This window comes from Salvelinus alpinus, chromosome 18, assembly GCF_045679555.1.
Source record: "Salvelinus alpinus chromosome 18, SLU_Salpinus.1, whole genome shotgun sequence".
Lineage (NCBI taxonomy): Eukaryota > Metazoa > Chordata > Actinopteri > Salmoniformes > Salmonidae > Salvelinus > Salvelinus alpinus.
In genome coordinates this window covers 22,494,407-22,522,214 of record NC_092103.1, presented here as the reverse complement: position 1 = coordinate 22,522,214, position 27,808 = coordinate 22,494,407, and the positions used below count along the sequence as shown (strand labels likewise).

General features: G+C 43.1%; 1 protein-coding gene and 1 long non-coding RNA gene across 2 annotated transcripts; both read left to right on the top strand.

Annotated features, from left to right (window-relative positions):
• The first annotated feature begins 314 nt into the window (after positions 1-314).
• ftsj1 (FtsJ RNA 2'-O-methyltransferase 1) lies at positions 315-8,357 on the top strand. Its single transcript, XM_071350671.1, has 11 exons — positions 315-447; positions 776-902; positions 1,097-1,166; positions 1,501-1,603; positions 1,861-1,939; positions 2,100-2,152; positions 2,259-2,312; positions 4,086-4,188; positions 4,342-4,425; positions 4,526-4,629; positions 7,964-8,357. The coding sequence occupies exons 1-11, from the start codon at positions 388-390 to the stop codon at positions 8,141-8,143; spliced, it is 1,017 nt and encodes a 338-aa protein (XP_071206772.1). The 5' UTR covers positions 315-387; the 3' UTR covers positions 8,144-8,357.
• Positions 8,358-13,380: 5,023 nt separating this feature from the next.
• On the top strand, positions 13,381-14,391 carry LOC139544668 (uncharacterized). Its single transcript, XR_011668914.1, has 4 exons — positions 13,381-13,474; positions 13,604-13,631; positions 13,736-13,767; positions 13,864-14,391. It is a non-coding gene; the product is annotated as an uncharacterized lncRNA (long non-coding RNA).
• The last annotated feature ends 13,417 nt before the right edge of the window (positions 14,392-27,808 follow it).

Sequence of the window (27,808 nt, the reverse complement as noted above, 5' to 3'; positions counted from 1 at the left end):
AAAATACATTGGAGTTCAGCCCAGTGTAATATAAATGACAAAATACTCAGAAGTAATTGAAATACCTATTTCAAATACATGTAACAGACATACTGCCCATCTCTGACTATGTGACCAGTACTCCTCATAACAGTATCCAATGATTAAATAAAATCCATTAAAAAAAATTGTGCAGACATTTTGCTCACCTTTTCTCATGGTGGCAGTAGCATAAATCGAACACATAGCAAGTTACAGTATACATGGGAAATATCACTTTTTAGTTCATTTTTACTTTCTCTATAGCTCAATCTTCGACGGTGTACAGTAATTAGAAAAAAGTAGCTACCTTGACCATCGACTGAAGATTAATACTTAGAATTTTGTACAGGCGTTAACGAGCCAACTATGTTGGGTCCTCACAGCGTCAACGTTTACGTGAGTAAAGCACAGCGAGGAAGTAAAAGTGTGAGTATGCACACAATAAACATATTTCCCTTCCACATTAGTCCTGAACTTTTATATGTGTTTGTCTGCAAGTGAATGCGAACTCATCTAGCACGTTTTCAGTTTGCTAGCTTGTCAGGAAGCTAAGCAAACGGTTCCATAAATAGGCTTTTAGCTTGGGATTGCTAGACTTTTAGCTAGCGGCAAACTTAGCTAAGTCAACTTCACCTGAAAGGAATAGGACTTATCATGTTGCAATAAAGGGCTCTGGTCTAGTCTTATGTTACTGACATCTAAACTGCTCTGGTCTAACTAACCTAATGTGACTGAAATCTGTTTTGCTGTGCAGGTGAAGATGGGCCGCTCCTCCAAAGACAAACGGGATATCTACTACCGTCTTGCCAAGGAGGAGGGCTGGAGGGCCAGGAGCGCCTTCAAACTACTGCAGCTGGATGAGGAGTTTGGCCTGTTCAAAGGCAAGAAGGCCCCTTGGGTTAACTTTTCTGGCAATGGGTGTTTTACCCTAGGTCAACATCAGACATCAATGGCATATGTTTTGGGGTATGGTCGTTGTAAAATATAACATTATGCCAAAGGAAAAGGGAGATGTTTGATCATCCATTTCTGATGTTACTTGTATATGACATTGACATCCATTTCTCCCTCCCAGGTGTAAAAAGGGCAGTCGACCTCTGTGCTGCCCCAGGCAGCTGGAGCCAGGTCCTGAGCCGTAAACTCAGGTTGGTTTCAATCTCTTTCCTTTCCTTGGCTCCCGAGTGGCACAGTGGGCTAAGGCACTGCATCTCAGTGAAAGAGTTGTCACTACAGTCCCTGGTTCAAATCCAGGCTGTATCACATCTGTCTGTGATTGGGAGTCGCATAGGGCGGCACGCAATTGGCCCAGTGTCGTCCGGGTTTGGCCGGGGTAGGCCGTCATTGTAAATAAGAATTTCTTAGCTGACTTGCCTAGTTAAATATATTCTACTTGAAGCATAGTTGGCATCTATTAGTATGGGGTGTTAAGGAATAGTGTGCATAACACTAATATTGTAAATCTATCTGACGGTTTGACAGAGGAAAGGAGGAGAAGAGTGAGGAGGTAAAAATAGTGGCAGTGGACCTGCAGGCCATGGCTCCTCTCCCTGGGGTGACACAGATCCAGGGGGACATCACCAAGGTAACTGGGACATGTCTGTCCTGTTCCACATGGACTTATAGAGAAACTATTATACTAACACTCTATTCTGGAACACTGAATTCGTTGCAGTATTGGCCTGATTCCTTTCAGAGAAGGAAGTGCAAGTCATCAAGGGCAGAGGAAAGGGGATAATAAGTGTTTGGTTTGGAATGCAGACATTGTATGACAGATTTGGATCAGATTCTCAAACTGTATATCAACAAAGCTGGCGGGTCAAATATATCTATTTATTTTAGATCTCCACTGCCCTGGAGATAATCAGGCATTTTGAAGGACAGCCTGCAGACCTGGTAGTGTGTGATGGAGCCCCAGACGGTGAGTGTGAGAGTCTTCTCTTCCCTCTGGTTTCAGTTTTGTTTGTGTCCTCTTGCATTTAGTTGCATACTCTTCTCTTAGTTGCCACTGTGGGGTTTGTTGTGTTTTCTTCATGCGTATGGCTCTTCCTTATTGGTCATTTTCTGGCTTGTCTACATAGTGACAGGACTCCATGATGTGGATGAGTACATCCAAGCTCAGCTCCTATTGGCTGTGAGTATCACACTGCAACACTGTGTAATATTGAGTTGAATCACAAATGGCTGATCAGTTATCTTTGTTTATCCTTTGTAATCAATTTCTAAATATCTCGTCTCAGGCCCTAAACATTACAACACACGTCCTGAAACCTGGAGGAACGTTTGTTGCAAAGGTAGGCTGTATGTTGGATGAGGACTTGTTTGTATCTGTATTTATTAGGGACCCCCATTAGTTACTGCCAAGGCAGCATTTACTCTTCCTGGGGTCCAAACACATTAAGGCACTTACATCAGACATAAAACAAAAGATAAAACAGTACATCATATAACATTATTACACCACTACATATTAGAGGTCAACCGATTAATCACCATGGTCGATTAATTAGGGCCGATTTCAAGTTTTCATAACAATCGGTAATCAGCAATTTTGGATGCCGATTGCATTCCACGAGGAGACTGCGTGGCAGGCTTGACCACCTGTTACGCGAGTGCAGCAAGGAGCCAAGGTAAGTTGCTAACTAGCATTAAACTTATCTTATAAAAAACAATCAATCGTCACATAATCACTAGTTAACTACACATGGTTGATTATATTACTAGGTTAACTAGCTCGTCCTGCGTTGCATATAATCAATGTGGTGCCTGTTAATTTATCATCGAATCACAGCCTACTTTGCCAAACGGGTGATGATTTAACAAAAGTTCATTCGAGATAAAAGCACAATTGTTGCACGAATATACCTAACCATAAACATCAATGCCTTTCTTAAAATCAATACACAGAAGTATATTTTTTTAAACCTGCATATTTAGTTAAAATAAATTCATGTTAGCAGGCAATATTAACTAGGGAAATTGTGTCACTTCTCTTGCGTTCATTGTACGCAGAGTCAGGGTATATGCAACAGTTTGGGCCGCCTGGCTCATGGCAAACTAATTTGCCAGAATTTTACATAATTATGACATAACATTGAAGGTTGTGCGATGTAACAGCAATATTTAGACTTAGGGATGCCACCCGTTATATAAAATACGGAACGGTTCCGTATTACACTGAAAGAATAAACGTTTTGTTTTCGAAATGATAGTTTCTGTATTTGACCATATTAATGACCAAAGGCTCGTATTTCTGTGTTTTTTATATTATAATTAAGTCTCTGATTTGATATTTGATAGAGCAGTCTGACTGAGCGGTGGTAGGCAGCAGCAGGCTCGTAAGCATTCATTCAAACTTTACTGCGTTTGCCAGCAGCTCTTAGCAATGCTTGATTCACAGCGCTGTTTATGACTTCAAGCCTATTAACTCCCGAGATTAGGCTGGCAAGTGCCTATTAGAACATCCAATAGTCAAAGGTATATGAAATACAAATGGTATAGAGATAAATAGTCGACGCGCCATAATTCCTATAATAACTACAACCTAAAACTTCTTAACTGGGAATATTGAACCACCAGTTTTCATGTGTTCTGGACAAGGAACTTAAACGTTAGCTTTTTTACATGGCACATATTGCACTTTTACTTTCTTCTCCAACACTGTTTTTGCATTATTTAAACCAAATTGAGCATGTTTCATTATTTATTTGAGACTAAATAGATTTTATTTGTTTTATATTAAGTTAAAATAAGTGTTCATTGTTCATTCAGTATTGTTGCAATTGTCATTATTACAAATATATATTAATATATATATATAAATCGGCCGATTAATCGGTATCGGCTTTTTTTGGTCCTCCAATAATCAGTATCGGCGTTGAAAAATCATAATCGGTCAACCTCTACTACATATCTACAATACAAAATGAATAATACCAACACTATTACAATGTACATGTGTGTTAATGTAACAAGTTCTGCACTTTGTTTGTTTTTTATTGTGGAGGGAAAGGAGCTAAGAAGCCTATGTCATGTGGAAGTTATCTTATGCTGTGGTTACTGTGTAGATATTCCGGGGGAAGGACGTGACCCTCCTGTACTCCCAGCTTAAGATATTCTTCAGTAGTGTGACCTGTGCCAAGCCCCGGAGCAGCAGGAACTCGAGCATAGGTGAGCTGGAGACCACAGCTGACACTGGTCACACACTGGATCATAGATGGTTTCCATTCAAATGCCTGGTTTTGACAGAAGGGTTGAAGGATTAAGTAGGCGATGGGCTGCTTGAGACTAATATTTGTTTCTTTCTTTCTCTCACTTCTACAGAGGCATTTGTGATGTGTCAGAATTACTCTCCTCCAGTAGGATATGTGCCCAACATGTCCAATCCTCTACTGGATCACTCATATGGTAACAACACAGTAATGTTTCCCATGTTCCTCATGTTTCAACTCCATATAATACTGTCATGTTATACACTGGTACTCAAGTTGGTTTCTGGCTGTTTCAGATGTAGATTTTAACCAGCTGGAGGGACCAAACAGAATCATAGTTCCTTTCTTGGCCTGTGGAGACCTGAGTGCCTTTGACTCGGACCGGACCTACCCTCTCCAGGTATTGATATTCAGATACATGTCTCTGCTGATACATGTATTGTAGACCAATGCTTTTCTTTACTAGTCTCAAAGCTGTTACTCCATAGATAAGATACTTCATATTAGGTCTGATCCCAATTAGTCGATGGATCAATTGTTTGGTTGTTAGGCTGTTGGTCGACAGAGATTGTTTTAGTCGAGCAGTAACAAATATATACACACACACACTACCATTCAAATGGTTGGGGTCACCTAGAAATGTCCTTGTTTTTGAAAGAATATATATTTTTTGGTCCTTTAAAATAACATCAAATTTATGTTATTTGTTATTTTAACCCGCAAAACAGCAGTCTCAACGTCAACAGTGAAGAGGCAACTCTGTGATGCTGGCCTTCTAGGCAGAGTTGCAAAGAAAAAGCCATATCTCAGACTGGCCAGTAATAAGAAAAGATTAAGATGCTCAAAAGAACACAGACACTGGACAGAGGAACTCTGCCTAGAAGGCCAGCATCCCGGAGTCGCCTCTTCTCTGTTCCCTCTAATGTACTTGTCCTCTTGCTCAGTGGTGCACCGGGGCCTCCCACTCTTTCTATTCTGGTTAGAGCCAGTTTGCTCTGTTCTGTGAAGGGAGTAGTACACAGCGTTGTACGAGATCTTCAGTTTCTTGGCAATTTCTCACATGGAATAGCCTAATTTCTCAGAACAAGAATAGACTGACGAGTTTCAGAAGAAAGTTATTTGTTTGCCATTTTGAGCATGTAATCGAACCCACAAATGCTGATGCTCCAGATACTCAAATAGTCTAAAGAAGGCCAGTTTTATTGCTTCTTTAATCATAACAACAGTTTTCAGCTGTGCTAACATAATTGCAAAATAGTTTTCTATTGGTCAATTAGCCTTTTAAAATGATAAACTTGGATTAGCTAACACAACGTGCATTGGAACACAAACGTGCATTGGAACACAAACGTGCCATTGGAACACAACGTGCCATTGGAACACAAACGTGCCATTGGAACACAAACGTGCCATTGGAACACAAACGTGCCATTGGAACACAAACGTGCCATTGGAACACAAACGTGCCATTGGAACACAAACGTGCCATTGGAACACAAACGTGCCATTGGAACACAAACGTGCCATTGGAACACATGAGTTGCTGATAATGGGCCTCTGTACGCCTATGTAGATATTGCATTAAAATCAGCAGTTTCCAGCTACAATAGTCATTTACAAGTTTAACAATGTCTACAGTGTATTTCTGATCAATTTGATGTTATTTTAATGGACAGAAAATTTGCCTTTCTTTCAAAAACAAGGACATTTCTAAGTGACCCCAAACTTTTGAACGGTAGTGTACATACATACATACATACATACATACATAAAGTACCAGTCAAAAGTTTGGACACACCTACTCATTCCAGGGTTTTTCTTTATTTGTACTGTTCTATATTGTAGAATAATAGTGAAGACATCAAAACTATGAAATAACACGTTGCATCACGTAGTAACCAAAAAAGTGTTAAACAAATAAAAATATATTTGAGATTCTTCAAAGTAGCCACCCTTTGCCTTGATGACAGCTTTGCACACTCTTGTGTATACAGTGCATTCAGAAAGTATTCAGACCCCTTTACTTTTCTCACATTTTGTTACGTTACAGCTTTATTCTAAAATGTATTCAATATTTTTCCTCATCAATCTACACACAATACCCCAAGATGACCAAGCGAAAACACCCGTTTTTAGAAATGTTTGCAAATGTATTCAAAATAAATGACAGAAATACCTTATTTACGTAAGTATTCAGACCCTTCAAGTCCTATGGGACTTGAAATTGAGCTCAGGTACATCCTGTTTCCATTGATCATCCTTGATGTTTCTACAATTTGATTAGTCTATGCCTCTCTGACATTGCTCGTCCAAATGATGTATATATTCTTAATTCCATTCCTTTACTTTAGATTGTGTGTATTGTTAGATATTACTACACTGTTGGAACTAGAAACACAAGCATTTCACTACACCCACAATAACTTCTGCTAAACACGTGTATGTGACGAATAACATTTGATTTGTGGCTACTGGTATACGACTCCTTGCGTTCCTCAAGTTATAACACGTTAGTTGCTTACTGGACCCTGGCAATCTGTGTGAAATGTTAACTAGCTAACGAACTAACCACTATCTGTTAACCACATACTGTAGAGGGAAAACAGTTAATTGTCCGAATGAGAGATTTAGGTGAAAATGAGGAGTTGCAAACAAAGTCTGTTTTTACATCCATTGAGAATTATAATAGTTCCTCAATGTATTTGAAAAAATCTCTCTCGCTCTCTCCCTTTTGATAACCACTCAGCGTGGAATTGAAAAATGTCATGCTCTGATCCAGTGGAAACGTCATAAAATAAGCTTATCATTGTTGGACTTGGACTGAAATAGATTCCGGTACTCATTTTGGGTGCTGGTACAGTTTATATTTAGGTGCAAGAGCTCCACAATACTTTTGAGCTAATGTCCTTTAAGAGGAACAGGAGCTCAAGCAGTATACAATTTGAGGTGCTGTACTCAGCTCCGGTGAGTTCCTACCCAAGTCAAGCACTGCTTTTAATCCCTTGTGCAAATCGCCTATAGCTGTGTCTGTCCAGAGCTCACTGACGCGGGAAACTGAGCGCCCAGAATATTTTCGGGCCGGACCCAAGTTAATAGTTGATCCAATGTTTCAAGTTCGTTGCAGACAGGCCATGTGTAGCCAATGTGATTTATAGGATTTTTTTTTTCTGGATATTTTCTAGCTGCAAGCTGCTATGTTTTTATTTGTTGGCTTTATGTAGGCTATTTTTAGATAGTTTGCAATAGAAGTAACTTTTTAGGGTATTTCACGAAAATCTGCATATGAAAACCATAACTCGCATGCAGATCGGTAGAAATTGTAAGATAAATTAGCATTCCACATGAGAAAGGTTGCAGACTCCCCGTGTAGCCTATTACCGCCAACTTCAGGAGAGTAATGGTAGAATCTGCGAAAGCCAGCAGGAGTGGGAGGAGAATAGTTGGGTCAGGTTAAGGTTTTTATCTTCTGGTTATCTAGATCTCTGGTGCCCTCTTGAGGCATCAAACTAATCTTAAAGCATCAGACAAGCTCAATGTATCTAGTTAATTTTATTACAACACATAGGGTGTGTCTTTATATGGAATAATACAGGTTTAAAAATGTTTAGCAAACGATTGGTCGAAAGAATAGGTGACTTTCAGTCAACCAACATTTGTTTTTGTCAGAGACAGCCTTACTTCATATGAAACTTTTGTGCTGTGCACATTAAACTTAATATTATTTTTCTTCATAGTTGGATGCCAGCAAGGAATACAAGTACACGCCCCCCACCCAGCCCCCCATTCGCCCACCCTACCAGCAGGCCTGTCAACTACGCAAGAACAACCTATTGGCCAAGGAGGACTCCCCCTCTCTTCCATTGGATGAAGCCCTTTCAAATATGGACATTTCAACCAGTCAGGAAGAGTCATAGTGTGTTCAGTTTATTAAACGTTTATTAAAAGCAGAAACAGAGAAAGAAAGAAAGAGGATATTTGGTTCAGAAAAGCCTTGAATGCATAAAGACTATAGATAATTTTTGCCACATGTTTTACCAATCAATTTCAATTGTCATGTTGTACCGTTATTGTGTTTTTATTTTGTATTTTCTGTTTTTACTTCTAAAATAAATAACATTTACTCCAGCACTCCCATGTGTTTCTGTTCTGTGATCTGCTTTCCAATGGCCAGTCACATATCCTGGTTCAAAAAGCACTTTCTGCTCCCTAGTTAGACATTGAGATATGAATGAAGAAATAGGGACAACACGTGGGTTCATGGTATTGCAGAGTAACAAAGTAAATCTCAAGAATCTGTGATTGGTAGTCCTACTGTACCAGTAATGTTTCCTCTAAACTGCGCCCCTCCTCCAGGACTTCCTCGCAGTCAGGAAGAGTCTGCAGCGCTGAGACGCAAGAGATTGAACTTCACTGAGTTCGCCCCATTAGTTTGCAATGTAGGCCTGCATTGAACACCACATATATGCGACTGTAGTCTATATCATAGAAATCACAAGCTATTTCCATGTGAAAATGATATGGGAATTGCTCAATTGGTTTTGTTGGTAGGCCTACAGTATGCTCAAATAGCCACAATAGCCTATTGGCTACTGTCTAAAACTGTAAGGGTACAGCCTCAGTGTTCACTGTAAACGCGCTGGAAGTTGCACAACATTCTCACTATGTTCACGTTTCTGCTCACAAAACGTCTGCTCAGTGCCCGAAAAAATTCAAGGGAACATTGCCTAACAGTGGACCTGGTAGATGGGGCAAAACACATGGTTTGGAGAGACAAACAAGTAAGAGGATGGTAAATCAGATATTCTGTAACCATTTAGTTGGCAATTCCTTTTCTTTCTGCGTTTTCACTACATTAACTTTATTTAGCAGACACTTATCCAGAGTGGCACAGAGTAGTGAGTGCATACATTTTCATATTTTCTTTGTCCATACTGGTCCCCGTGGGAATTCAAATCCTCACCCCTGGTGTTGCAAGCGCCATGCTCTACCAACTGAGCCACACAGGACACTTGTAGCTGAGCATCAACCAGCTTGTATTTCCTGTTGCTATTCAGGTGAGCATATAAGGGACCACACTAGGGTTACTGATCATTCACACACATGTCTAATTCCAGAGACGAGAACACAAGTCAAGACCAACCACAACCGAAGGGCTTTGAATATATATAGAGGTGGAAGATTAAAGTATGGAACTGCGGTCATAAGCTAGGGCTAGATGAGCCACAAGTGTCATAAGGCAGACTGATGGGTCCCCCTACACATTAACCTTACACATCAGTCTGTCAAAATAATTGCATTAGAGCCATACATGATAATGATAACATACAGTGCCTTGCAAAAGTATTCACCCCCTTGGCATTTTTCCTATTTTGTTGCATTACAACCTGTAATTTAAATGGATTTTTATTTGGATTTCATGTAATGGACATACACAAAATAGTCCAAATTGGTGAAGTGAAATGAAAAAAAAAACTTGTTTAAAAACATTCTAAGAAATTAAAAACTGAAAAATGGTGCATGCATATGTATTCACCCCCTTTGCTATGAAGCCCCTAAATAAGATCTGGTGCTACCAATTACCTTCAGAAGTCACATAATTAATTACATAAAGTCCACCTGTGTGCAATCTAAGTGTCACATGATCTGTCACATGATCTCAGTATATGTACACCTGTTCTGAATGGCCCAAGAGTCTGCAACACCATTAAGCAAGGGGAACCAGCAAGCAAGCAGCACCATGAAGACCAAGGAGCTCTCCAAACAGGTCAGGGACAAAGTTGTGGAGAAGTACTGATCAGGGTTGGGTTATAAAAAAATATCCGAAACATCTCACAGAGCACCATTAAATCCATTATTAAAAAATGGAAAGAATATGGCACCACAAGAAACCTGCCAAGAGAGGGCCGCCCACCAAAACTCATGGACCAGGCAAGGAGGGCATTAATCAGAGAGGCAACAAAGAGACCAAAGATAACCCTAAAGGAGCTGCAAAACTCAACAGCAGAGATTGGAGTATCTGTCCATAGGACTACTTTAAGCCATACACTCCACAGAGCTGGGCTTTATGGAAGAGTGGCCAGAAAAAAGCTATTGCTTAAAGAAAAAAATAAGCAAACACATTTGGTGTTCACCAAAAGGCATGTGGGAGAATCCCCAAACTTATGGAAGAAGGTACTCTGGTCAGATGAGACTAAAAGTGAGCTTTTTGGCCATCAAGGAAAATGCTATGTCTGGCACAAACCCAACACCTCTCATCACACCGAGAATATCATCCTGCCACCACCATGCTGTGGGGATGTTTTTAATCGGCAGGGACTGGGAAACTGGTTAGAATTGAAGGAATGATGGATGGTGCTAAATACAGGGAAATTCTTGAGGGAAACCTGTTTCAGTCTTCCAGAGATTTGAGACTGGGACGGAGGTTCACCTTCCAGCAGAACAATGACCCTAAGCATACGGCTAAAGGAACACTCGAGTGGTTTAAGGGGAAACATTTAAAAGTCTTGGAATGGCCTAGTCAAAGCCCAGACCTCAATCCAATTGAGAATCTGTGGTATGACTTAAAGATTGCTGTACACCAGCAGGAATCCATCCAACTTGAAGGAGCTGGAGCAGTTTTGCCCTGAAAAATAGGCAAAAATACCAGTGGCTAGATGTGCCACGCTTATAGAGACATATCCTAAGAGACTTGCAGGTGTAGTTGCTGCAAAAGGTGGCTCTACAAACTATTGACGTTGTGGGGGTGAATAGTTATGCACGCTCAAGTTCGTTTTTTTTGGTCTTATTTCTTGTTTGTTTCGCAATAAAACATGTTTTGCATCTTCAAAGTGGTAGGCATGTTGTGTAAATCAAATGATACAAACCCCCCAAAAATATTTTTTAATTCCAGGTTGTAAGGCAACAAAATAGGAAAAATGCCAAGGGGGGTTAATACTTTCGCAAGGCACTGTACATGTGAATTGTTTGGTCATGGAAGTGTGCTACTACCTTTGTTCAAGAAAGTAAGACTGAAAGCAGACCGATTACCTGAACAGTAGGTTTTCGTGTAGTTTAAAATGTTTGCCAAACATGCCAAACAACATATACCTTAAAGACCTACCCCAGTCTAATTTTTACCTCATTTACTTCACAAAAAGCACATCTCAATAGGTGTTTTCAGGTATGACATGACATGGCACACGTGGGGGGTGGACCTTAACTCCTTTGTCCTCTATTGCTCTATTGTTTTTCAACAGGAACAGTTAAAAAATTGCTGGAGTGTGTCTTTAAACTGTCCAATGAGTAGGCAATACATTTTTAAAGGGATATTAGCCAATTACAAATTGTTGAATCTTCACAGAAACTGTAAACAGCTCCCTGGTTTGTCATAATTGGCTATATTTCCAGAAAGGGTGCAGTAGCCTATTCGTGTTTTCTAAAGCGTAATTTGTAACCTGGCCAGTTTCCATATCTGCTTCTCTAGGTTGTTCTGCCTCCTAAACATAGGCTGCCAGTTTCCATATTTAATAAAAAAATGTACCTTTATATAACTAGGCAAGTCAGTTAAGAACAAATTGTTATTTATAATGACGGCCTACCCTGGCCAAACCCAGGCGACGCTGGGTCAATTGTACGCCACCCAATGGGACTCCCAATCACGGCCAGATGTGACACAGCCTGGATTTGAACCAGGGACTGTAATGATGCCTCTTGCACTGACATGCAGTGCCTTAGACCGCTGCGTCACTCGGGAGCCCTGTTTGTAAATGATCCGCGCCTCTAGGTTGTTCTGCCTCCTAAACATAGGCTGTCAGTTTTTTTCACTTCATCATCTAAGTGTGTTCACTCCTTCATTAACATCAACAAGTTGAAAGGATGTCTCCATCTTATTTTCTCTTCATTTGTGAGTATTCAATTATCTATTATTTTAATAATATGAATTAATTGTAACAGAGTAATTCATTTAGATGATGTAGGTTTAATATGTAGGACTTCACATAAAAGCATTTTTTAAATGTTTTGCCATGTTTAAAGGTATGGCTGCTGTTGCAGTTAAAGAAGGTTGTGCAGGTATGTAATGTATTACTGTAATGTATTACCACAAGAATATTTCCTGAATCATTCTATTTCTAACAATTAAAATGTGTTCTCATAGTTTCTCTCTAACTCTAAACAGATTCAGTCCCTACTCCCACCATTGTGTTAGACCCTGGGTACATCAATGTAGCTATGCCTGTCATAGTACGCTGTGAGTCAACAGGTGGCACAAAGTGCCACTTCTACAAAGACCACGACCCCAACCCAATAAGAGAAGTGAATTCCGGTGTTTGCCAATTCATATTGTTCTGGAATGAGTTCAAAAAGTGGAACAAGACTGAAGTAGATCTCAGCTGTGCTATTCTACAGAAGGGAGAAGAAAAAATAATCCCAACATTTTGTGACGCTCGAAGACTTCATGTAAGTGGTAAGTGACCATTTTATTACCATGCAGTATCACATTTGCTTGATTGACTACATACTATTTCCCCTAATTTACAAACAGATTCCATTGGAATACCCAGGATTTTTGTGGAAAATACAGGAACTTACTTAAGTCTTCGGTGTGAGGCCAAGCATGCTGGTACCTCATGCTACTATTACCTGAACAACAGTGACTTCCCGTTTAAAAGTCAGCCCTACAAAGACAATGTCTGTGTGGGGAGAGTGGCAGAAAAGGATCTGCTGAGAAAGAGGAGCAGTGCCGGAGAGGTCTTCATCACCTGTGCTGTGGAGCTGGTAATGGAGGGTGAAGATACTGTGAAATCACAGCATAGTGAACCGTTCAAGATTGCCATAGATGGTGAGACCATCAATTAAATTATTGTGCAATCTAACATGACAATCAACTGTCTGTATTGCAATACTGATGCATATGTCATATTCTTCCTCCAATGATAGACTATCCTGTGCCCACTACTTCCTTATCAACATTCAGTACCAACAAAACCAGTGTAACTAATGGAGAAGGTGAGTAACCTTAAAATGTTTTTAAACTTACTGTTGATAGACCCACCCACCTAAGAGCATTTCAAGATAACATTGACTGATTCTGTTGCTAATGTGCTGTACTGTTTAATCTAATTCAACAAACAATTTCAACTTGATCTGAAAGTCATCTCCCCCTTTAGAGTCCTCAGAGTTCCCCCTCTACATCAGTCTGAGTGTTGGGGCCTTTAGCCTTATTCTGCTGGTTGTATCTGTCCTGTGTTTTCTCCGGTACAAGCGAGGTACATGCATTCAAATACTGATACTTCAAGGCTTAATTTGTTCCAATGTCCACTTTGAGTTATTTGTGTATTATACATGTAAAATCAGGGCTGGTTTAATCTATTATCATTTCATATTTATTTCTGAAGGTGATCAACAAGACTGGTCTGCAAATAGGTAAGTGAGTGATCTATTTGTATTGTAATTACATTTATATTTGTCTTCATACACATCATTATACAGTGTCATATCTAAATGTACTGGGTAAATTGTCTCAACAGATCCCAATGGAACCAGAACAAAGAAGTTATCTGTAAGTATGAAAGGAAACCTACTACAACATATTCATTTCTCAGAAAAGTGGTTATATTCAGTGTTCTACATTTCACCTTTCTCTTATTTGAAATAGATGCAAATGCTTAATTATTTCAACAAGGCGGTCTAAATGTGGGGATGTGACCATGCTGCGTTGTACTAGTTCAAGTGTACTTCCACCTGTTGATGAACTTCCTCCACATCCTTTCTCTGCTTCCTGATTTACATATCTGCCACTCTCTGCTCTTCATGTATTCTGACGCCATCTGTTCTTCTCGGATGAATGGTGTAATATCTTACTGGGCAAGAAATAGATGTGCATAGGTTTTAAGACATGATCCATTTGAAGCTTCACATTGTTTGTATATAAGGGTAAATACCTGTGTTCTTTTATTACCTTGTCTTTTTTTAACGCTTTTGTTATTTTACTACTATTTTTTATCTACTTTGTATATTGATTGTTTTGCTACTTTACATTATTCTGCACAGTCGAGGAAGAGCTGAAAGTAAGCATTTCACTGTGCCATTCCACCTTCTGTACTCTGGGCATGTGACAAATAAACATTGATTTAATGTGAAGATTGTGTAGATTAGTTTTAACATACTGGTATACAATTTTCCTATTCTGTACAGTTTTTAATATGTAACTCTGTTTTGAATAAATTCAATACATGTATTGTATTACAGCATTCCCATTTTATGCTGCTATTTGTGGTTCTGTTTTCCTAAGGAAATACAGGTTAGTTCATTTCAGCTTTCAGGCAGTTGAGGGGCTTTTTCTCCCCATCCTGGATTATGTTGATATGGAGGAAGAAATAGCCACAATCAGAAGGGATCATCACTGTACTAGTCCTTGGATGGTTGGTACCATTTTTGCCCAGTAGATGGGGCTGAAAGATTGTGTGAGTTAGAGAAACAACAGAGGTTCGGAATGGAGAAGGGGGATCGTAGAGATGGAGGTAAACTCTAACCACTAGTTTGTGGGGACACAGTGTGATGTTAAACACAGTAACTAAACTGGCTGATGTCTCTTGATGCCTGATTGTTTGTGCTTCTGTTTGTCAAGTAGAAGTGACCACGTGGGGGGTGTACTGATCGTTCACTCACACTTGTGTATTTCCAGAGACCAGACGCTAACAAAGCAGCATAAACTGTTTTTGACTTAACCACAATTAAGCTCAAAAGGCTTTCAACACATCTCATATGAAACGACTTCTCAGAAAACATTGTGTGCATGATAATTTCAGCGGTGTACAGTGCCTTCAGAAAGTATTCATACCCTTTGACTTATTCCACATTTTGTTGTTACAGCCTGAAATCAACATTGATTAATTACATTTCCCTCACCCATCTACACACAATTCCCCATAATGACAAAGTGAAAACATGTTTTTAGAAATGTTAGCAAATTTATTGAAAATGAAATACAGAAATATTTAATTTACATAAGTATTCACAACCCTGTCAATACTTTGTAGAAGCACCTTTGGCGGCACTTACAGCTTTTAGTCATCTTGGGTATGTCTGTATCAGCTTTGTACATCTGGATTTGGGGATTTTCTCACATTATTCCTTGCAGATTTTCTCAAGCTCTGTTAACTTAGATGGGAGTGGCTGTATCGATATCATATCCTTCCGTGCAGCAGGATACATTCCGAGTAAGGATTTCAGACTAGTCCCGTGTACCGGGTAGTGCTGTGGCTGACCCCCTTAAATAGCTGCCGTCACACTACTTCCACCTCGTGTCTTTTCCGAGGCACAAGGATTGGAGTGATCCAATAGCTCACATAACCATGGTTACATACGTAACCTTCGTTATGCAGCATTATATTGGATCCCTCCAATATGGTATCACAATTCCAGATTAATCGGTGAAGTAGTCATGGCCAAGCAAAGAGCAAAGTCCCGTAGGACTGAGCTCAGGGCAGTCATGGTTGCTGTGTCCCTCCATCCCCCTCCAGGGAAGTAGAGGCAACACCCAACACGGCCGTCCCAACCTGGTTGTCGGCAGCTACGTTGACTCGATAGTACCTAGCAAAAGTGCTAGACGATGCCCAACTGGCCGAGGAGCTAATTTCATCAAGGGGAATTCCTCGGAGCAGGGCCCACGATGTAGCTACTCCTCTAGTAGAATGTGCCACCATAGCAGACGGCACAGGCCGCCCGGCCAGCTGAGATGCTGTAGGTAGTGTCCACAATCCAATTTGAGAATCTCTGTTTCGATAGGCTCTTCCCTAGAACTCTCTGACCATAGCAAAAGCACAGCTGATCATACTGTCATATTGTCTTTGTCTGTGTAACTCAAGTGTCCAATGCCCTCACCGGGCACAGCACATACTGTAGCTCACTTGCAGCCGTGGGAGGGGCGTATGCGGACAAATGTAAGGGCTGGTTCACATGCCTGTCAGACAGGACTTTTGGCAAGAAAGAGGGGTTAGGCTAGTGGATAACACTCAGCGAAAGAGCATGACATTCACTGACCCTCTTAGTGGAGGTAATAGGCAACAGGAATTCCACCTTTATGGATAGGTGCTTCAAAGAAATTAACCCCAGGTGCTCGAAGGGTGGTTTAGTAACTGCTAACAGCACCATGTCAAGGTCCCAGCTTAGCACCGAACGGGCCTTCGCTGGACGCAGATGTCGAACTCCCTTCATTAACTTGGAGAGCAATAGGTGGCCACCTATGGGTCCCTCTAGACCATCATCATGGCATGCAGAGATTGCGGCTAAATACACTCAAAGTGGACTCCGCTCAGCCCGCATCAAGCAGTGATTGTAAAACATTTTTTAACTGTTTGTCCATCACACGACTTGGGGGCAACATTATGACCCTCAAACCAAGTACAGAATATGTCCCACAGCATCTGATACGACGCGTTGGTGGAGGAAGCCCTGACGTTCAGCAGCATGTTCACCACATTGTCCTGAATGCCTAGACTGGCCCATTTACACTTCTCAGAGGCCAAGCCCAAAGCTGGAGGGGGTGCAGGTCCGGATGCCACAGTGTCCTCTGAGCCTGAGAGAGCAGGTGGGTCTCTGCGGTAGCTGCCATGGGGTCCCCGACAGGAGGGACAACAGGAGGCTGAACCATGGTCCTCTCGGCCAGTATGGGGCTATGAGGAGCAGCAGGTGGCCCATCAAGCTGACCTTATCTAGCATAGATGTGATCAGGGGAAATGGTGGGAACACATAAAGTGTCGTATCCAGCCAATCGTGAGCGAGGGCATCCAGACTCAGAGGGCCTGGAAGGTCCGGCACTGAGAACCAGCTGGGGAAACGAGTGTTCTTCTGAGATGCAAACAGGTCCACCTGTGCTCTCCAAATCAAATTTGATTGGTCACATACAGATGTGTAGCAGGTGATATTGCGGGTGTAGCGAAATGCTTGTGTTTCTAGCTTCAACAGGGCAGTAATATCTAGCAAGTAATATCTAACAATTTCACAACAATACACACACATTTAAAGTAAAGGTATAAAGTTAAGAATATATCAATATTTGGACATGCAATGCTGGACCGGCATAGTCTAAAATACAGTAGAATAGAATAGAATATGAGATGAGTAGTGCAAAATATGTAAACATTATTAAAATGACTAGTGTTCCAATTATTAAAGTGGCCAGTGATTTAAAGTCTATGTATATAGGGCAGCAGGCTCTAAGGTGTTAGTGAGGGCTATTTAACAGTCTGATGGCCTTGAGATTGAATCTGTTTTTCAGGCTCTCGGTCCCAGCTTTGATGCACCTGTTCTGACCTCGCCTTCTGGATGATAGCGGGGTGAACAGGCAGTGGCTCGGGTGGTTGGTGTCCTTGATTATCTTTTTGGTCTTCCTGTGACATTGGGTGCTGTTGTTGTCCTGGAGGGCAGGTAGTTTGCCTCCGGTGATGCGTTGTGCAGACCTCACTACCCTCTGGAGAACCTTATGGTTGAGGGCGGAGCAGTTGCCGTACCAGGTGGTGATACAGCCAGTCAGGATGCTCTCGATTGTGCATCTGGAAAAGTTTGTGAGTGTTTTTGGTGACAAGCCAAATTTCTTCAGCCTCCTGAGGTTGAAGAGGCGCTGTTGCGCCTTCTTCACCACACTATCTGTGTGGGTGGACCATTTCAGTTTGTGAGTGATGTGTATGTTGAAGAACTTGAAGCTTTCCACCTTCTCCACTGCGGTCCCATCGATATGGATACGGGGGTGCTCCCTCTGCTGTTTCCTGAAGTCCACGATCAGCTCCTTTGTTTTGTTGACATTGGGTGAGAGGTTATGTTCCTGGCACCACACTCCCAGGGCCCTCACCTCCTCCATGTAGGTTGTCTCATCATTCTTGGTAATCAGGCCTACTACTGGTGTGTCGTCTGCGAACTTGATGATTCAGTTGGAGGCGTGTGTTGCCACGCAGTCATGGGTGAACAGGGAGTACAGGAGGGGGCTGAGCATGCACACTTGTGGGGCCCCTGTGTTGAGGATCAGCGAAGTGGAAGTGTTGTTTCCTACCTTCACCACCTGGGGGCTGCCCTTCAGGAAGTTCAGGACCCAGTTGCACAGAGCATTGTTCAGACCCAGGGCCCCAAGCTTAATGATGAGCTTGGAGGGTACTATGGTATTGAATGCTGAGTTATAGTCAATGAACAGCATTCTTACATAGGTATTCCTCTTGTCCAGATGGGATAGGGCAGTGTGCAGTGTGATGGCGATTGTGGTGCCTGTGGATCTATTGGGGCGGTAAGCAAATTGAAGTGGGTGTAGGGTGTCAAGTCAAGTAGAGGTGATATGATCCTTGACTAGTCTCTCAAAGCACTTCATGATGACAGAAGTGAGTGCTACGGGGCAATAGTCATTTAGTTCAGTTACGTTTGCTTTCTTGGGTACAGGAACAATGGTGGACATCGTGAAGCATGTGGGGACAGCAAAATGGGATAGGGAGATATTGAATATGTCCATAAATACCAGCCACCTGGTCTGCATATTTACATTTACATTTAAGTCATTTAGCAGACGCTCTTATCCAGAGCGACTTACAAGTTGGTGCATTCACCTTATGATATCCAGTAAAACAACCACTTTACAATAGTGCATCTAACTCTTTTAAGGGGGGGGGGGGGGGGGGGGGGTTAGAAGGATTACTTTATCCTATCCTAGGTATTCCTTAAAGAGGTGGTGTTTCAGGTGTTTCCGGAAGGTGGTGATTGACTCCGCTGACCTGGCGTCTTGGGGGAGTTTGTTCCACCATTGGGGTGCCAGAGCAGCGAACAGTTTTGACTGGGCTGAGCGGGAGCTGTACTTCCTCAGAGGTAGGGAGGCGAGCAGGCCAGAGGTGGATGAGCGCAGTGCCCTTGTTTGGGTGTAGGGCCTGATCAGAGCCTGAAGGTACGGAGGTGCCGTTCCCCTCACAGCTCCGTAGGCAAGCACCATGGTCTTGTAGCGGATGCGAGCTTCAACTGGAAGCCAGTGGAGAGAGCGGAGGAGTGGGGTGACGTGAGAGAACTTGGGAAGGTTGAACACCAGACGGGCTGCGGCGTTCTGGATGAGTTGTAGGGGTTTAATGGCACAGGCAGGGAGCCCAGCCAACAGCGAGTTGCAGTAGTCCAGACGGGAGATGACAAGTGCCTGGATTAGGACCTGCGCCGCTTCCTGTGTGAGGCAGGGTCGTACTCTGCGAATGTTGTAGAGCATGAACCTACAGGAACGGGTCACCGCCTTGATGTTAGTTGAGAACGACAGCGTGTTGTCCAGGATCACGCCAAGGTTCTTAGCACTCTGGGAGGAGGACACAATGGAGTTGTCAACCGTGATGGCGAGATCATGGAACGGGCAGTCCTTCCCCGGGAGGAAGAGCAGCTCCGTCTTGCCGAGGTTCAGCTTGAGGTGGTGATCCGTCATCCACACTGATATGTCTGCCAGACATGCAGAGATGCGATTCGCCACCTGGTTATCAGAAGGGGGAAAGGAGAAGATTAATTGTGTGTCGTCTGCATAGCAATGATAGGAGAGACCATGTGAGGATATGACAGAGCCAAGTGACTTGGTGTATAGCGAGAATAGGAGAGGGCCTAGAACAGAGCCCTGGGGGACACCAGTGGTGAGAGCACGTGGTGCGGAGACAGATTCTCGCCACGCCACCTGGTAGGAGCGACCTGTCAGGTAGGACGCAATCCAAGCGTGGGCCGCGCCGGAGATGCCCAACTCGGAGAGGGTGGAGAGGAGGATCTGATGGTTCACTGTATCAAAGGCAGCCGATAGGTCTAGAAGGATGAGAGCAGAGGAGAGAGAGTTAGCTTTAGCAGTGCGGAGCGCCTCCGTGACACAGAGAAGAGCAGTCTCAGTTGAATGACTAGTCTTGAAACCTGACTGATTTGGATCAAGAAGGTCATTCTGAGAGAGATAGCAGGAGAGCTGGCCAAGGACGGCACGTTCAAGAGTTTTGGAGAGAAAAGAAAGAAGGGATACTGGTCTGTAGTTGTTGACATCGGAGGGATCGAGTGTAGGTTTTTTCAGCAGGGGTGCAACTCTCGCTCTCTTGAAGGCGGAAGGGACGTAGCCAGCGGTCAAGGATGAGTTGATGAGCGAGGTGAGGTAAGGGAGAAGGTCTCCGGAAATGGCCTGGAGAAGAGAGGAGGGGATAGGGTTAAACGGGCAGGTTGTTGGGCGGCCGGCCGTCACAAGACGCGAGATTTCATCTGGAGAGAGAGGGGAGAAAGAGGTCAAAGCACAGGGTAGGGCAGTGTGAGCAGAACCAGCGGTGTCGTTTGACTTAGCAAACGAGGATCGGATGTCGTCGACCTTCTTTTCAAAATGGTTGACGAAGTCATCCGCAGAGAGGGAGGAGGAGGGGGGAGGGGGAGGAGGATTCAGGAGGGAGGAGAAGGTGGCAAAGAGCTTCCTAGGGTTAGAGGCAGATGCTTGGAATTTAGAGTAGTAGAAAGTGGCTTTAGCAGCAGAGACAGAAGAGGAGAATGTAGAGAGGAGGGAGTGAAAGGATGCCAGGTCCGCAGGGAGGCGAGTTTTCCTCCATTTCCGCTCGGCTGCCCGGAGCCCTGTTCTGTGAGCTCGCAATGAGTCGTCGAGCCACGGAGCAGGAGGGGCGGACCGAGCCGGCCTGGAGGATAGGGGACATAGAGAGTTAAAGGATGCAGAAAGGGAGGAGAGGAGGGTTGAGGAGGCAGAATCAGGAGATAGGTTGGAGAAGGTTTGAGCAGAGGGAAGAGATGATAGGATGGAAGAGGAGAGAGTAGCAGGGGAGAGAGAGCGAAGGTTGGGACGGCGCGATACCATCCGAGTAGGGGCAGTGTGGGAAGTGTTGGATGAGAGCGAGAGGGAAAAGGATACAAGGTAGTGATCGGAGACTTGGAGGGGAGTTGCAATGAGATTAGTGGAAGAACAGCATCTAGTAAAGATGAGGTCAAGCGTATTGCCTGCCTTGTGAGTAGGGGGGGAAGGTGAGAGGGTGAGGTCAAAAGAGGAGAGGAGTGGAAAGAAGGAGGCAGAGAGGAATGAGTCAAAGGTAGACGTGGGGAGGTTAAAGTCACCCAGAACTGTGAGAGGTGAGCCATCCTCAGGAAAGGAACTTATCAAGGCGTCAAGCTCATTGATGAACTCTCCAAGGGAACCTGGGGGGTGATAAATGATAAGGATGTTAAGCTTGAAAGGGCTGGTAACTGTGACTGCATGGAATTCAAAGGAGGCGATAGACAGATGGGTCAGGGGAGAAAGAGAGAATGTCCACTTGGGAGAGATGAGGATCCCAGTGCCACCACCCCGCTGACCAGAAGCTCTCGGGGTGTGCGAGAACACGTGGGCAGACGAGGAGAGAGCAGTAGGAGTAGCAGTGTTATCTGTGGTAATCCATGTTTCCGTCAGTGCCAAGAAGTCGAGGGACTGGAGGGAAGCATAGGCTGAGATGAACTCTGCCTTGTTGGCCGCAGATCGGCAGTTCCAGAGGCTGCCGGAGACCTGGAACTCCACGTGGGTCGTGCGCGCTGGGACCACCAGGTTAGAGTGGCGGCGGCCACGCGGTGTGAAGCGTTTGTATGGTCTGTGCAGAGAGGAGAGAAGAGGGATAGACAGATACATAGTTGACAGGCTACAGAAGAGGCTACGCTAATGCAAAGGAGATTGGAATGACAAGTGGACTACACGTCTCGAATGTTCAGAAAGTTAAGCTTACGTTGCAAATCATTTTATCATTTTAGTCTGTATCATTTTAGTCTTATTGACTAAAATGATACAGTGCTGCTGGCTGGTGGAGTAGGCTAGCTAGCAGTGGCTGCGTTGTTGACTTAGTTTGAAAGTGTAGCTGGCTAGGTAGCCTCGGTAACTGTCTAGGTAACCTTAACAATTACTCTAAACTACACAATTATCTTGGATACAAAGACAGCAAAGACAACTATGTAGCTAGCTAACACTACACTAATCAAGTCGTTCCGTTGTAATGTAATAGTTTCTACAGTGCTGCAATTCGGTAGACGGTAGACGTTGGCTAGCTGCTGGCTAGCTAGCAGTGTTGACTAGGACGAAAATAGCTGACTAGCTAACCTCGGTAATTACGATAATTACTCTAAACTACACAATTATCTTTGATACAAAGACGGCTATGTAGCTAGCTAAGATCAGACAAGTCAAACCGTTGTAATGAAATGTAATACTACCTGCGGAGCGAAATGCGAAATGCGACCACTCGCTCCAACCCGGAAGTAGGAAGTGGCTAGGAAGTGGCTAGGGATGCCATCTGGGCTGGCAGCCTTGCAAGGTTTAACACGCTTAAATGTCTTATTCACGTCGGCCACGGAGAAGGAGAGCCCACAGTCCTTGGTAGCTGGCTGCGTCGGTGAGACTGTGTTATCCTCAAAGCGGTTGAAAAAGGTGTTTGGCTTATCCGGAAGCAAGACGTTGGTGTCCACGATGTGGCTGGTTTTCCCTTTGTAGGCCGTGATTGTCTGTAGACCCTGCCACATATCTCTCGTGTCTGGGCCGTTGAATTGCGACTCCACTTTGTCTCTGTACTGACGTTTCCCTGTTTGATTGCTTTACGGAGGGAATAACTACGCTGTTTGTATTCGGCCATATTCCTAATCACCTTGCCATGGTTAAATGCGATGGTTTGCACTTTCAGTTGTGCCCGAATGCTGCCATCTATCCACAGTTTCTGGTTTGGGTAGGTTTTAATAGTCACAGTGTGTACAACATCTCCTATACATTTCCTGATTAACTCAGTATTCGTCAATATTATTGTCAGAGGCTACCCGGAACATATCCCAGTCCTCGTGATCAAAACAATCTTGAAGCATGGATTCCGATTGGTCAGACCAGCTTTGAATAGTCCGTAGCACGGTTACTTCCTGTTTGAGTTTCTGCCTATAGGAAGGGAGGAGAAAAATGGAGTCGTGAACTCCCTCTGACAGGAAGGAGTGAGGGTGCCACTTCAACAGAGTCCTCACCCATGCATTTGTCACTAACAGCTGACGATGTCTGTGTCGTCTCGGGTGTAGATGGTGAGAGTTGAACCATCGCTGGAGTGAAGGTGAACATAGACTGCTGACACCCTGTGGAAGCCAGAGGAATTGCATCCTGGGAGCTCATTTCCAATATGCCCTTATACTCGCCACTCTAAGAGGATGGTCTCTAATTTTTTTTTATAATAATCTGGTTGGTTTTTCTTTGGAATCTCTCCTACCATATCTATCGTGTTATATTCTCCTACATTATTTTAACATTTGTACCCCCCAGGACTGTGTCCAGTACCCAGGGGGACTCCACTCACCTCTGCCAGTTTGCCTTTTGGGCCTGGGAGAGACGACAAGGCCGACCGCCAGCACATCAGGTGGACTGCTGGGGCCCAACCTTCTTAGCTGCGTGTTGCTGCCTGTAAGGGTGTTCACGACGCCTGACCTTGCGCCGTCGGGGTGTAAAACGCTGGTACCAATTTCCCGGACCCTACTGTTTCGGCGGGGGAGGAGGGGGCCAAGACGTTGCTGGAGAGCTTTCGAGACATTTGACCCTGTCTTCCAGCTATCATGCAAATTCAGTTGAGTGTGGTGTACCACAGGGCAGCTGAATAGGGACATTATTGTTTTCTACTTTTTCTAATGCTCATCCACTGACCTTGAATAAAACCAGTGTGTCTGTGTATGCTGACAACTCAACGGTACACAGTACACACATCGGCTGCAACAGTAAAATAAATAACTGACACCCTTAACATGCAGCTCCAATCAGTTTTAGAATGGGTAACTAGCAATAAATATCTCAAATCAAAAAGCATCATTTTTGGGACAAATCACAAAACCTAATTTAGATCTATTATTGAATAATCTGGTGATTCAGCAAGTTGAGGAGTCTAAACTGCTGGATGTAACCCTAGATAGCAAGCTGTCATGGTCAAAACATATACTGTAGACTCAATGGTTGCTAAAATGGGAAGAGGTCCGTTCATGATAGGGCGCTGCTCTGCCTTTTTGACATCTCAGTCAACCATTTGCACCTGGACTACTGTCCAGCTGTGTGGTCATGTGTGGCAAAGAGGGACATAGATAAATTGCAGTTGGTACAGAACAAAGCAGCACGTTTCGCACTTAGATATTTAGTGCATTCGGAAAGTATTCACAGCCCTTGACTTTTTCAACATTTTGTTACATTGAAGCCTTATTTTAAAATGAATTAAATAGTTTTTTTCCCTCATCAATCTAAACACAATACCCCATAATAACAAAGCAAAAACAGATTTAAAAAAAATGTTTGCAAATGTATTAAAACCATAAATATCACATTTACATAAGCATTGAGACACTTTACTCAGTACTTTGTTGAAGCACCTTTGGCAGTGATTACAGCCTGGAGTCTTCTTGTGTATGATGCTACAAGCTTGGTACACCTGTATTTGGGTGTACACCTGGTACACCTGTTTCTCCCATTCTTCTCTGCACAGCTGTCAGGTTGGATGGGGAGTGTTGCTGCACAGCTATTTTCAGGTCTCTCCAGAGATGTCCGATCGAGTTCAAGTGTGGGCTCTGGCTGGGCCACATTCAGAGACTTGTCCCGAAGCCACTCCTGAGTTGTCTTAGCTGTGTGCATAGAGTTGTTGTCCTGTTGGAAGGGGAACCTTCACCCCAGTCTGAGGTCCTGAGCGCTCTGGAGCAGGTGTTCATCAAGGATCTCTCTGTACTTTGCTCTGTTCATCTTTCCCTCGATCCTGATTAGTCTCCCCAGTCCCTGCCGCTGAAAAACACCCCCACAGCATGATGCTGCCACCACCATGCTTCACTGTAGGGAGGGTATTGGCCAGCTGATGAGCAGTGCCTGGATTCCAAAGAACTCCAAAGAGTTCAATCTTGATTTCAGCAGACCAGATCATTTTGTTTCTCATGGTCTGAGAGTTCTTTAGGTGCCTTTTGGCAAACTCCAAGCGGAGTGGTTTCTGTCTGGCCACTCTACCATAAGGGCCTGATTGGTGGAGTTCTGCAGAGATGGTTGTCCTTCTGGAAGGCTCTCCCATCTCCTTAGAGGAAGTTTGGAGCTCTGTTAGAGTGAGCATCGGGTTCTTGGTCACCTCCCTGACTAACGCCCTTCTCCCAGGATTGGGAGAAGGGCGGGCGGCCAGCTTTAGGAAGAGTCTTAGTGCATTCAAACGTCTTTCATTTAAGAATGATGGAGGCCACTGTGTTCTTGGGGACCTTCAATGCTGCAGACATTTTTTGGTACCCTTCTCCAGATCTGTGCCTCGACACAATCCTATCTCGGAGCTCTACGGACAATTCCTTCGACCTCATGGCTTGGTTTTTGCCCTGACGTGCACTGTCAACTGTGGGACCTCATATATGCCTTCCCAAATCATGTCCAATCAATTGAATTTACCACTGGTGGACTCCAATCAAGTTGTAGAAACATCTTAAAGATGATCAATGGAAACATGATGCATCTGAGCTCAATGTCGAGTCTAATAGAATAGGGTCTGAATACGGTATTCATTTTTATATTTTTTATATATGTGCAAACATTTTCTAAAAACCTGTTTTCACTTTGTCATTATGGGGTATTGTGTGTAGATTGATGAGGGACATTTGTTTTATACATTTTAGAATAAGGCTGTAACGTAACAAAATGTGGGAAAATAATGCACTGTACACAGAGGGCAAGTGTCAGTAACATGCATATCAATCTCTCTTGGCTCAAAGTTGAGGAGAGATTGACTGCATCACAATTGTTTTTTGTTCAAGATATTGATGTGTTGAAGGTACTGAACTGTCTGTTCAAGTAGTTGGCACACAGTGCGGACACTCATCGGTACAACACACATCTCTTCACAGTCTCCAGGTTCTGAACAAAGGCTGGGAAATGCACAGTATTAAATAGAGCCATGACTACATGGAACTCTCTGCCCCCCCAGGTAACTCAAGCTAGCAATAAAACCAGATTAAAAAAACATATAAAAGAACACCTTACTGCACAAAGGGGACTGTGAAGAGACACAGCCATTTTATTCATCTTGTATTGTAATTTGCACTGTATTATGTATTAGACCTAAATATAATGTGAATGTACTGATATGTAGGCTATGTGTGACGTTGTAAATGTATGTAGTTCAGTCCTTGACTAATAATGTTCTGTACTATGTATTATGTCATGTTTCATGTGGACACCAGGAAGAGTAGTTGCTGCTTTTGTCGTGGCTAATGGGGATCCTATTAAATATCAAATATCAAATACCTCTGAGTGATGGCGTTAGGACACACAGTTGCCAAGATCTCCTGCAAAGTCTCTCTGTCTTTGCACAGTTTTGTAGTCTGCTGTATGATGTTGTCAAGCCCTGGCCCAAAGGTGGAACCTGGCGTGAGGGGGGAACTCCAAGAATGTTTTCTTAAATGGCGGTGGCAGTTTAGACTGCGCCCAAAACGGCCTAAGGGCTGCCATGGAGGCCAAAGAGTACATTTTTGGTCTCATTAGACCACAGAATCTTTCGCGGTATGATCTAAGAGTCTTTCACATGTCTTTTGGCAAACTAAAGGCATGTGGTCATGTGCCTTTTTCGCAGGAGTGGCTTCCGTCTGGCCACTCTCCCATAAAGGTCAGATTGGTGAAGTGCTGTAGAGAATGTTGTCCTTCTGGCAGGTTCTCCCATCTCAACCAAGGAACTATGTAGTTCTGTCAAAATGTGGAATAAGTCTCGGGGTATGAATACTTTCTGAAGGCACTGGAAAGCACACACCCAGATACCCACTTCTTAAAAGCCAACATTTTCAATTACCCATTTATTTTTTACAGACAACCAGAAACTGCATAGCCAATAGGTCTGCCCCTCCACCAGATGTTTTATTAGCTGTTTATATATAATCCAATGAGAAGGGGTATTTTAAGATGTACGAGTCCATGTCATGATTTTGAGATCCTGATTTTCAAATAATGGCTACTCATAGTTGCTTCTAATTATTTCTGTTCTGAAACTGGAAATCTGTTCAGGGTCCCTGAAATGTGAAACATGTATGTTAGTTTGAACATCTGGACTTGGTAACTTATCATAAGTTCAACTGTTCAAATGAATCCACAATGGTAAAGGTGGCATAGAGATATCCTTGGTCCCCCACCATGGATTATTCAATTCTCTCTGTTGGAGATGCATTAGCCATCTGAATAATGTGTCTAAACAATAGTTTGGATGCAATAAATGACCTTTGACTAGTTAAAATGCGTTCTTTACTCATCAATTTACTGTTCATCTGTAGTTTCAGTAAGCAGTATTGAGGGTTCATTACATGGGCAGCAATTTAGTGGACAATGAAAAAAGTCATACATTTCAACGTAGACCTGGGATGATAAACCTAAAATTATCGACACCAACCAAACTGACACTTATCGTGGACATTTAGCTGATATTGTTCATTACGATAAATAATCTATAGGGCCCTACTAGAGAAATCTGAAGTTTAAAATGAAATATGTTTAATTATTAATAGGACAATTGATAGCAACAACATTCAAAGTAGTAACGTAAACTCACCCCATTCCGTACAAATGTGCGTAACCGCGACATTCAAACGAGGCTGCAAAGAAAACTAAT